The sequence below is a fragment of the Wasmannia auropunctata genome, unplaced genomic scaffold, assembly GCF_000956235.1.
Source record: "Wasmannia auropunctata unplaced genomic scaffold, wasmannia.A_1.0 LD336051.1, whole genome shotgun sequence".
NCBI classification, from domain to species: Eukaryota; Metazoa; Arthropoda; class Insecta; order Hymenoptera; family Formicidae; genus Wasmannia; species Wasmannia auropunctata.
The window spans coordinates 457,796-469,965 of NW_012026839.1; the positions used below are offsets into that span (position 1 = coordinate 457,796).

The 12,170-nt window shown below is 44.7% G+C and overlaps 3 protein-coding genes across 4 annotated transcripts in view; all 3 read right to left on the reverse strand.

The window, feature by feature from the left end:
• Window positions 1-3,475, reverse strand: part of LOC105451470 (elongation factor Tu GTP-binding domain-containing protein 1) — a 35,728-nt gene extending 32,253 nt beyond the window's left edge. Inside the window, exon 1 of the mRNA XM_011691932.1 lies at window positions 159-3,475. Within this exon, the coding sequence (XP_011690234.1) occupies window positions 159-2,686 (2,528 nt within the window). The 5' untranslated portion in view covers window positions 2,687-3,475. The remainder of the gene's footprint in view (window positions 1-158) is intronic.
• A 1,111-nt stretch (window positions 3,476-4,586) lies between these two features.
• On the reverse strand, window positions 4,587-8,457 carry LOC105451472 (very-long-chain 3-oxoacyl-CoA reductase). Of its 2 annotated transcripts, XM_011691935.1 has the most exons (5): window positions 8,047-8,457; window positions 7,392-7,421; window positions 6,101-6,476; window positions 5,553-5,896; window positions 4,587-5,410 (listed from the first exon to the last, which is right to left on the reverse strand). In XM_011691935.1, the coding sequence occupies exons 3-5, from the start codon at window positions 6,473-6,475 to the stop codon at window positions 5,155-5,157; spliced, it is 975 nt and encodes a 324-aa protein (XP_011690237.1). In that variant the 5' UTR covers window position 6,476; window positions 7,392-7,421; window positions 8,047-8,457; the 3' UTR covers window positions 4,587-5,154. The 2 variants fall into 2 exon arrangements, with proteins under 2 accessions (XP_011690237.1, XP_011690236.1); XM_011691934.1 differs by lacking the exon at window positions 7,392-7,421 and having other exon boundaries at window positions 8,047-8,454.
• Window positions 8,458-9,770: 1,313 nt separating this feature from the next.
• LOC105451473 (lethal(2)neighbour of Tid protein) lies at window positions 9,771-11,862 on the reverse strand. The gene is made up of 2 exons (XM_011691936.1): window positions 11,554-11,862; window positions 9,771-11,439 (listed from the first exon to the last, which is right to left on the reverse strand). The coding sequence occupies exon 2, from the start codon at window positions 11,431-11,433 to the stop codon at window positions 10,135-10,137; it is 1,299 nt and encodes a 432-aa protein (XP_011690238.1). The 5' UTR covers window positions 11,434-11,439; window positions 11,554-11,862; the 3' UTR covers window positions 9,771-10,134.
• Between the last annotated feature and the right edge of the window lie 308 nt (window positions 11,863-12,170).

Genomic DNA, 12,170 nt, shown 5'->3' on the forward strand with positions numbered 1-12,170 from the left:
TTTTTTGCATTATATATATATATATATATTATAAGTATTTATTCGTTGCGATAAGTTTATATCAAATTATATTTATCGTATCTTGAACGCTCGTTTATTTCAAACGAGATATGTACAATAAAAAAAGCTTTTGTGTCAATATCTTTTTGAGTACTTACACCGCTCGGGAATCGCCATTCGTGTTTTGCTGCTCCCAGAACTTCTTTTGCCTGTAATCAGTCTCGTTCAACAAGATATTGGACCCGCATTTTCGTGGACCGAACGACCATATTTTATCCAGTATATTATCCTTCCATCCCGCTTCGAGGAAAGCTGCTCCCAATTCGTTCTTGAATATCTTTGCTTCCTTTTGTTTTCTATCAGAAATGGACCTCTCGTTAAACTGGTTCCCGTCTGAGATATCCTCGTATTCCCCATTCTCCTCTGTGTATCTGTTGCAGTAACTGTCCAACAACTTTATCAGATTCGCATTCTTCTCCAATAATTTCGTTACGTTTTCCGGAAGAGATTTCGCATCTATCTCAAAGCGACACTGCCGATTCGACGTCCAGATCTCGAGGTTGACTTCCGCCGCCTTCTTCTCGATCGCCTCGTTCACCATGTCGAGCTTCGGCGGTGGCACTATGGTCTCGCGAAACGGCACGATCGGATCGGACACGTTAACGTCGATCTTGGCGTATCTCAGCTTGAGATCCTCCAGGCATCTCTCCAGATGGACCTCACCGGCGGTGCTCAGGACGATCTCGCCGGTCTCCTGTATGTGAACGATGGCGCAGGCGTCTGCTTGGTTCAACAGCTTCAGGCCGTTGATGAGCCTCGGCAAGTCGTTGGGATGTTTCGGCTCCAGGGCGACTCTCAATATAGGAACGGCGAGTGAAGTCAACTCCGTGAACGAAGGACAGGCGATGGTCGTCGAGAGGGTCGCGGTCTTCAGGACGTGCTCCTCCAGGCCGCCGATCCCGAAGACATTGCCCACCGGCACCTTGCTCACGGCCTCCAGCTCTCTTCCCATGAGAATGTACAATTTATTTACCGTCACCCTCGTGATATGCCGGCCGGGCGTCAAATCCTTCAGCACGAGGGACGGATCCACCACCTCGCCTGCTCTCTCGCGTTCCAGAGCAACGGTGGGATTATGCTTCGGTCCTAAGGCGAATACCTCGTCTCCGATCTTGATGGTTCCCGAATACACTCTCGCGAAGGCTACCAACGTGCCGTCCGACTTATCCTCGGTGACGTCCTCGTGGTTTGCGTCCTGAACGTTGTTGGAGACTACCGTATTTTCCTCGTGATTCTCAATGGTAGTAGAAGGTTTTTGCTCCACCAGTCGCTCTGCATGCTTCTGCCGAACGATTTCTCGTCTTTGTGCCAATTCCTCCGGCGTCAGGGACTTCGGTCTGTTCTCAGGCAACATGTCTCTCTCCACCGGAAACATTTTCGATATGAATACGATGATCGGCGCTTCCGGCGATGGACTGCACGACAGGAATGCTCTCTTCAGTTGCTGCGTTTCAAGCGGTAATGCGGAGAAGTCGTTGTTCCCGCTTATCAGTCGCTCGATTTTCTCGTCGGTTAAATTGTGCGGCGACGGAACCTTTTCGCACACCATGTCGAGACAATTTTGCGCCAGAGGTAGCCACTGCGAGCAAACGGCTTGCAGCTGCGCCTTCGTATCTGTGTGCCTCAAGTCACGCGTTGTCAGTTTGATGTTTAACTTTTCAGCTATAATCGGCAACTTATCCTTGTCCTTCCGCACCACTATGGTCTCGTACAACGCCCAGATATTATCTAAAATCAGCTGCACAAAAAGTGGCTTCTTCGCCTTCTCCTGAGCCCCCTTCATGATCCTCTTCGTTTTGTTATTCACGTAAAAATCCCCCCACAATGTTTTACGCAGGACCTTCTCGCTGAATCCCAATTTGTTTGAGTAAATTTTCGCGAATTCCTTGATATCAAATCCCCAGCCGTCGATTGCACTGGTGAATAGAACGTTTCCTTGTTCCGGGGAGAAATATAAATTCGAATCGTCTATCTCCTCCAATACGGACTGCCAGTCGGCCAGATCCCTCTCGTTCACCTTGTCCGAGGACGCAGGATGTGCGACCGTCTCCTCGCGTTCCTCACGCTCCATCACGTCGTTCGCGAACAACTCGCCCATGATCGCGTTCACCTGTTCCAGGACTTGCGTCAAACGTACGTAGGCGTCCAGCGGCGTTAATTTCATTTCCATGATCAACCGGTCGACTTTATTAAGTACCAGAATAGGTTTCAAACCCTCGACGTAGGCTATGGACAGGGCGCTGCGTGTCTGCGGGCACACGCCCTCCACCACATCGACCAGGATGACAGCTCCGTCCGACAGTCTGACCGCTGTCGAGACCTCAGAGGCGAAGTCCACGTGGCCCGGGGAATCGATCAGATTTATCACATGATCCGTTTGGTTGTGCACGTGGTACAGCGTTATGGAGCTGGACTTCATCGTGATGCCGCGCATCTGCTCGTCCGGTCTGCTGTCCAGGTATCTAAGCTTGCCAGCAAGCTTGTTGGATATGATGCCGTTGCTCGCGACGAGAGAATCCGCCAGGGTGGTCTTCCCGTGGTCCACGTGCGCCAGGATGCATATGTTCCTGATACGCGTGGCGTCATTCTGTATCTCGCTAAGCCTCTCCACGCTGATGAAGCGCATCGTTACTCGGACAAGACAACGAAGGGGAAGTATATAGCTCGGCCGAGTATGTACAAATATACATATATATATACTCTCCTACGTATCGTAATATACGCTCTACAATACCAGCGATTGCGATTAACGAGTGTCGAAACGAGTGACGCGGCAATGCGCGTGCAATATATACACATACAATTCGACCTAGGCTACCCTAATATGTATATATTTATAAAAACAAAAAAAACCTTAAGCTAGTCGGACCGATCGCGCGCGTGTCCAGCCGCGAGTGGACACTATTTCAGTTTATTCTCTCTCCAACAAAACGCGTAAGGTTTGTTGAACGCGAGGATGTAACGCAGGTTGAACGGCCTCGCTGTCGTCGTGCGGAACATGCCAGCGGACATCGGTTATCGGCGCGGCGGAACGAGACACGGGACGCACACACGCGGACACGGGTGAACGCGGACGGGGGTGGACGCGGTCGGGATCCTTTCCTCCTCGTCGACGTGTACTGACGCACGGCCAGCAGAGCGGTGGTAGTCGAGGCCGGGATGTACGCGCGACTGACACTTGCCGCCCGCACGAAGAGGTTAGGCGCGCCGAAACGTGGACCTGGCGCGCGCCGCTTTCCAGCTCGTCTCGCCTCGCCTCGTCGTGCTCGCGCGACTGACGTTCCACCGGATATCCGTCCGCGACTGGATTCGACCTAGGGCGGCTAGGGCTCTTCGATCGGCGCGATCCCTTCGCTCGTATCGTGCAGATCCACGAGTATTTAATCGCGAAACGTGCGGGTGCAGACGGCCATATTGCTTCGGCGCGCGAGGGAGATGCGCGTCGCGATCTGCGCATGCGAGGCAGAGTGAGATAGATAAACGATCAGATGTCTGACAAGAGAAAAATAAAAGAGTGGATTAATCATTCGAAAAGAATTTTTTCCCATGGACAAGTTCAAGGCTAACCAAGCTCCATTAGTCTAATCGGTATTAGCTTATCGAGTAAATTTATATACCAGTTGACTAATATATCAAATTAGATTAATATAATATCTAGTTATTATAATAAAATACTATTTCATTAACAAATAAAATGAATTTTTTCGTTGCTTAATCGTAGAAATCTTGCTGATTAAATTAATCGCCAATTAAGTAATCTTAAATCGGTCAAAGTTGCTTTAAGAAACACTCGATAAAAAAATAGTCTTATTGTTGTTCGAGAGAAAAATAAGTAAAAATGAATTGTACGCCTTTCGAACGCCGAGCGATTTATCGCGATTTACTTTTCAGTGAATTTCGAATACGTCCGTTTTACTTACCCGCATTTCTTTAGGCTTGTCGCCTACCCTATAACATAATTAAATAAGAGTGAAGAAAGAAGGGTAGTAAGACAAAAAGAATGTGGAAAGTGCGGCGAAAAGAACGAACCTGACGGACCGAGTCGTGGACGCGCCTGTTGACCTACGCACAGGCGGTCACGTGACGAAATTGCGAAGGAAAATTTCAGAATGAACAATATCAGATCCGAGTACAAAGTTTAAAGTCGACGGTTCGTTTTGTCTGCTATCTGATGAGACGAAGAATTTTTTGATAAATCCAACAAAAGATAGGTGCACTATCTTAAACGCTCGATCACTTTCCTGTCTTACCCGATCGACAGCTTATTATAATTTCACCGTGGATCATAAGACGCGAAAGAGAAATTACTTAGCGGAGAAATTTGGAAAATTTATGAGAAATTTTTTAGGAGAGAGGCTTAGCGAGCAATTCAACGATTCTTGTCGCGATCTTGCTGACTTGCATATTTTTCCGTATCTACAATGTTTCTTACATGTGAGAGCGCAACATTAGTCGCTAAATGAATGAAAGATCCCTGTATTCAAATCGTACTTCCTGTTCACGCGTTAATATTAATTGGAAACAGCTGTCGCTTACGTAATTATTTTATTACTGCAATTATTATAGGTATGCATTAAATGTACAAAATACATCAGTGTTCTCTCAATTTACAGTAAAAAGTTCGAGAATAGACGTATAAACAACATTATCATTAATTAGTCTTGTATAACAGAGGAACGTTTTTTTTTTTAATAGATTTTTGAAACCTTAAAGATAAAAAATTGACGCTATTGCAATAACAAAGATTAATCCAACGAGAATCATTACTCTTATGAATAATTTATATGCTTTGAAAGTAATGACTTCCATAAGTCATTACTTTTTATCTTTTTTTTTTTCATTGTTAGTAAACATGTTATAAATTTTCGTAATGTCATTGTTATGAATTTATTGCTTCATAGACAAGAAATAAAAAACGCTATCTATCTTTGACAAGATAGCTTTGAAAAATGGATATTTCAGATGTGAAAAAATATCGATGACAAAACCTAATTAAATGCCAAGTGGTGGCAAAGAGCAGCTCGAGAGGCGACTGACGCGACAGCGCGCCACGTTATTCGTTAACGAGAAAACGACGATGCACGAAGATGAGAATCAACTAGAGAGAGCGTCCAGCTGCGAAGCGTCCACTGGGGTTTTCGGCTTCCTGCGAAGGGCTCGTCCCCGTATGTTGAGCATCGTCTTCGCCACCAGCCACACCGCGCCCGTCTCGCACGTGTAGAGCAGCGCGTTCATGAAGCCGATGATCAAACTGTGCGGCGGATAGCCGGTCGTACGCGACTCGATGCCGACCGTTCTCAGAGTCGCCTTGACGAACTTCTCCGGGGTAGGCGCCATCCACGTCGGTCTCCTGCGGAAGAGAAAGAAGAAGATATGAAGCGGGACGACGTCAGGATGATTCCAAACATTGCGTTCATTGAAAAATGGAATAGAATAAAAATTATTTCCCAGTCTGCAAACGCGCGAGTCCGTTCTGCAGGAGGCTCTCTTACTTGATCTTGGACATCTTCGTGGCGACCGGGCCGGGTAGAACGCACTGGACAGTGACACCTCTCGGCGCAGCTTCCGTAGCCAGGTCGGCGCTGAGCTTGTCGATATACGCCTTACTGGCGGCGTAAACGGACAGATACGGGCTCGGTATAGCCGCGGCCGTTGAACTCACGTTAATGAGCACCCCTTTCCCTCGCTCCATCATGCCGGGCAGTACCGCTCTCGCGACCCCGGTCACTCCGGCCACGTTCAGTTGCAATATTCTCGCGAGGACCTCCTCCGACACTTTCGTGAACATCTCGGGATGATCGTAGCTCGCGCCAGCGTTATTGATCAAGACGCCGACCTATTGGAAAATATCTTTTAATTATTTTCCCTTCGCTTTCTCTTTCTTTCTCTATCATAAGAAACAAGCATCTTTTAAAACAGGAGAAAGTAATTTTTTTTCTTTTTTTTTTTTTCTAAAGAAGAAGATCTTCTTTTGCTGTTTCTTTGTGAAATGCATCTATCAATTTGTTCGAGATTTACAATGTGACATTAAATTCATTACCTCCAAGTCCTGCGTTGCTTTGCCGATTTCCGCGTAAACCACCTGGCCTTCGGTTAAATCAGCTTCAACGACGCGTGTCTCTACCTTGTATTTCCGCTCGATCTCAGCGGCCACGTCCTTCAACTTAGACAAGGACCGCGAGACCAAAACAATGTCCATACCTTGCTCGGCAAGGGCTTTGGCGAATGCCTTTCCAAGGCCATCCGTCGCGCCGGTTACCACCGCCCATTTGCCTTGTGTTCGTAAATCAATTCCAAATCCAAAACCGGGTGCGATCAACTTCTTCCACGCTAGAATTCCGATTTTTATGAGGATCCTCAAACTGATGAGCGCCGCTATCATCAAAAATATCTTCTCCCACCAGATTAGCGCCATTCTAAAATTCAAGCAACACCATGTATACGCGTATCACGTGAAGGTGTTTTCATCGATTCTATTTACGTTTGTTATAATTAATCGCGGCCGAGCAATCAAATGCAATTAAAATACGACGTTTAAAATTAGATTAATACGATTCATTTTTTTTTACTAGCAACTATATATAGTGCTAGTTCTCTAGCGAACTAGAAAAATATTTTCTTTCAACTACCAGTTTTTTTTCTGGAAAACTCAGTTCGCTGGAAAATTAGCGCACTAGTGCTAGTAAAAAAGATGCAAATCAAGCCTAATAATTGGTTTCTCGAGGTAACGATTAAAAAAAAATCATCGTACGAACACTGCAGATAACAAGCTAAATTTGAATTTTAAATGTCTTATCATCTGGCGTGATGATTGTTTCATGATATTAACAAGGTCTCTGCCAATCATTACCGGTTTTGGCTTTTATGTGACCTTGTGTCATATTATCAACCGATATATTGTAAACCATTATCGTACGCGTACATATTCGTTCGCCGTCATTCGCATGTCTTTTTTTTACTTTGCCTTGGAAAATGTTCATGGTAATACATTCTACCTACTTGCATTTTAATATTTAAGCTTGTTGAATTTTCATACTGCATAATATGCATTATCTCGAATTATCTTGAAAAAACTTAATTAATCTCCGTCTGCGGTTTTTTGCTTAAATTTCTAAATCAACTACTTTACGTAATGCGTTTCCGGTCAGGCAATAGATAAATCTCGCTTATGTAAATGATATTCCGTGGCTTTTATTGATGGAAAAATACGTCAATCGCGTGATCGCATCATCCTTCAATAAAAGTTCATGCGAAACGAGCGTTCAGCGCTTCTTGTTCTCTTTTTCGTTAACTTTAACTTTTTTTAATTGCACGCTTCTTATTTCACGTACCTGTTACACGCAGAAACGCAGGTGCCTCATCTAAATATTGAATGATAAGCATAAATAGGGGATATAGTTTCGTTATCACACAATGCAAAAATTAACATACAATATTCATTCATCGTACGAGTATTGGCTAATAATTATTCTATCAGTCATCGTTATAAAAAATCGAAACTTTTTTTTTTCGTGCTGCAGGGACAAAGTCCCACCGTTGAAATAGCCTTATCATGGTGCACAGCGATAATATTAATACTTACATTACAGATATTATATCGTGTTTTACACGATACAAGTCGTATGTACAAAAAAAAATATTTTGACACTCTAAATCGCACATATTCTAAATCAAGTCAATTGTCGCAATTTGTCTGGGAAAATATATATAATAAATGTCAGCGCTTTTTTACACAGTTTACATATTAATTCGAAGGTCTTCGAATGAATTAAAATTGTCTCATTATCGTCTGATTTAAAGTTAACTTGAAAGGATTATACTCGAGCGATGTGAAACGTTAAAAAACAAGTTACTAATACAGCGGGCAGATTCGTCTGACCGTAAACTTCACAGAACTTCATCGCGAGACACACAGCTTTCTCCGACGTGTTTTATACTCCAATGCGCGAGGCGATCGCGTGCCACGACACTTTCTCACTTTCTCACCTGAACTCGACCTTTGCTGGCAATGGATTCTTCTTCCGGATCTCCCGATCATTCGACGACGAATATAGCGAACTCCAGTGCTTCTGCAGCGGGAGGGTTGCAGCCAGCGATCGTCTCGGAGACGTCAACAAAGCAGTGCACGCGGCGACTGCTCGATGTAACGATAATTACATTAAATATATACGAAAGACGTCAAATAACAAGAAGAAAAGAGGAAGGACGCAAAAAAGTTAACTCGACACTGAGCGGACCAGGCTGGTGCCCAAGAAAATGTCAAGGTCTATTCACTCGCGGAAGGGCAACAACTCCGAGTCAACTACCTGTTCCAATGAGTACCGGCGTTGTACTGCGTTGCGAAAGCGTTAAGCGGTCGCGCCGATCGATGCTTTGCTCGGGATTTAGGGGGGCTATCAGCAACGCTCCGCGTGCGCGCGCCCGCGCTGATTGGCGCGGCACGCGTGTGGGCATACATATAGATATAACACGCACCGTGCACGCGCTTATGTACGCACGCAATGTCAGGGCCAGAACTGGTATTCCCATGGCCTTTTGACAGGACGTTTCCCACCCCGCGCGAGAAGATAGCGGTATTCCTCGGTTCACGTGGCCGAGCAAAAGGTTCGGCTGTCCGAGGCGAAAACAGCGGTGGGGCGGACCGACGCCGATGAGAGAAGACGATTCTCTCTTTGACACACTTCGCCGCCAGCGGCCTCCTTCCGCAGACTTCGTGCAATTTCTTCCGTTCTTCGATCGCCCCGATACGATATCTCTCGAGGGCTGCGATACACTCCCGTTTTTTATGATCAGCGCAGATATATAAAGATAAATAACAATATTCGCGGGAAAAAACGGCTGGGCGTGTTACTTGACTAATGTCTATTTCTACCAAAGTAGATTAACTTAATTTAATCCAGGTTTACCTTATTTTGTATTTTTTTCTACTTTGAAGAATTAGAACAAGATAAAAAATAAATAAAACCGTGATTAAAGTTAATCTACATTGGTAGAAATGAACATAATAAGTCACTTCCGCGTTTTCTCGCGGAATGAGAATCATGTTTTTATGTATTATGTCCTGGGGAAAGCGATATCCACTTCCGATGAAACAATCGGTTCGCGAATTTGCCATCGAGCTTTCAATAAATAATTTTATATCTGCCTCGAATTCGAATCTGCAATTTTTTCGGACAATTACGCCGCAGGCGTTTTGTATATTTATAATGTTTTGTTAACTCTGATATGCGCCCAATCGGGCTGCTGCCTACAATATTAAATAAAAATTTTGCATTAATCTTTAAGCTATACGCGAATTTTAATATTGGCGAGCAAAGAATTGTGTAAACATGCAATCTATATCGACGCAAAAAAAAATTGCGTAAGTTTCTTTTGTTTCCTGTAATTAATTGTAATGCATAACTTAAGTTACGCAATTATCATTCGTTAAATCATTAAATTATAAATTAAAATGGCATATACATATATAAAAAAGTATGATTTTACCACGATTATGTTAAAAAAGTCTGTGTTGAAATATAATTTTACTTTCAAATTCTTGCATTTTTATACCGCAACTAGCGAAGTATTCGCGCAAAAAAAGAATAAAAAAACATACCTATCACTTTTTTTCAGCGGTTTTTTCGTTTCGTATATGCGTGCCTTTAAAATGCTTGTCCAGAAAACGCGATAACACTGGCGATGTCGAGAACGAGTCTGAAAACAAGATATGTATAACACCGCTAACAATTTATTCCGTTCAATATACATAAATACCACATTTTACATATACATTGAATATACATGCACAATTTACATGAACAATATACATTAAAAGTTCAGTATACGTAAAGAATATATTTTACATATACATACATAATTGCACGTCTGTAAATACAGTCTTGAATAATCCTATATGCAAATCACGAAGTCGCGGATAAATACACATGTATTTATTCGTATCGGGACATGATGGATGTTAAATGTCATTGAAAATGAACTAACGCGAACGTTTACTCTTCGTATTAAGTACATAGATTACATGGAAAATACGAATTCAGACAGAAATGCGTCGTTGACATGTGTCGCACCCGTTCATTTCTCTTTCACGTTACTCGATCGATTTTTGAGGATACCGTACAGCAAAAGTATATGGCACAGATGCAACGCCGTGCTGCTGAATATCGTGCTCGGATACGTGTTCCAGCACAGCTCTATCATACCCAAGATGGTCATCTTGAGGATGGTGTTGTATTCGGTGCACCACGCGATGTACGGTAACGTGTGGTAGTACCATACGTAGAACTGATAGTGCAACGACCGGCTGAACACGATGCCGATGAAATTCGCGACAAAGAAGGGATAGATGAACAACTGATTCACGGTTGACATGTCCACTTTCTCCTTCTTACGCAGCACCGGCCTCAGCTCCTCCCGCCACATGTACTTCAGTTTCGCGTACGACCTCATGTAGGTGATCCAAACAGGCGCGCAGTACAGCAGCATCAGCACGTGCATAAGCAGCAGAGAGATGTGCAGATACGGATGTACGAACACCTCCTCGGGTAGGAACCTCCAGTTCACGGTCCATCTGTGCTCGAAGACTCGGCCCAAGTTGAAGGCGCCCTTCACGTAAGCGATCGGATTCTCCAGCAGGAACGGAAGACCGAGGATCAGCTGTATCAACGCGCAGATGGACAGGTGCGTCAGCGTTTTGAGCGTTCCGAGTATGCACAGATAGGCAACGAGAAGCGCCGGAGCGAACAGCAGGACGTTCATCTTGATGGATACAGCGAGGCTGTACAGCGCGCTGCCCAAGTACCAGCGATTGTCCAGGAACGCGTTGATGGACGCGTACAGCAGCACCATCGCTACTGGATCGTTGAAGAGCCTCAACACGAATATCGAGTGCACTCTGTAGGAGGTGCAGCACATCAGGATAGGAACATACGGCGGCACCTTCTTGGTCCGCACGTAAATCCGGAAGACTAGTACCAGCGTGACCGCATACAGCGCCGCAAAGAAGTACTGCGCCAGCCTTATGTTGGCGCCGCGCGAGGTCAAATAGTAGAGACCGGAGAAGACGTAGATGAAACCAGCCGGGTAGACCAGCGGCCCGGTGTCACCGCGCAGTTTCGAGTAGTCCGTCGTGCCGTTCAGGAATCCCTCGACCTCCTGCATGTAGGCCCGCCAATCGATCTCGGTGTACGGCACGAACTGAACAATCAGCACGTTCAAGATGATCTCCAGAAAGATGAACGGTTTCGCTGTCACCGACAACTTCTTCGGGTCGAAAACGAAGACGGAGATCCAGTCCACGTAATTGTCCAGCCATTTCTTGTTACTTCTCCTCGAAGACCTGCCGGCGTTGACGACCTCCCTGCGTGGCGCCATACCGCCCTACAATTAACACGCGTATCCCACATCATTCACTTCGTTTTCAATTACGCGTGTACAGACTTTTACAAACTCGCGCGCACGCAAGATATTTAACTCCAAGGTCTATATATTTACCTGATCGGTCGCTCTTCCGCGACTCCTCGAGAGGTTAGCCAGACTTTACAATCGGTTCATCGCGGGTCCGATAAATCAGCTCGTTGAAACGATCCGTCACCGTCAGTACTCATCGTCGGTCTCCAGGAGCCGCAAAAAGGGACAAAAAGTACTTCCCTAATTCCCTTTCGTTTTCCACGTACCGAAACAAATTTGTGTTTTCCTCGGCACGAGTGTCTAAAGGCTGATCTACACGATAAGGCGGTAGTCAAAGTTATTAGGGTGCGTTCCCACTGAGCGCGTCACCCATGGATCTAAGCGCGAATTCACACCACAGTATAACCAGTAGGTCCACTCAGCGAAAAACTGAGTCTTCGCGCAGGTATCGCCGCGCAACTTTTGTTTTGGGTTGGATCCAATGAAATGCAAGACGATAGGAACGTACATACATATGTGCAGACAATTTATAAGCAATTACATCAGAAATTTTCTTTAGTGATCACTCCTATACGAATAATTGTTACTAATAAAACGTTTATTCGATTGAATTTATTGATTATTACACATTGAATTTATTGATTTACTGTATCGAATCCATATTACTTATCTGTTTTATACTTGTGAGGCACTTTTCTCAA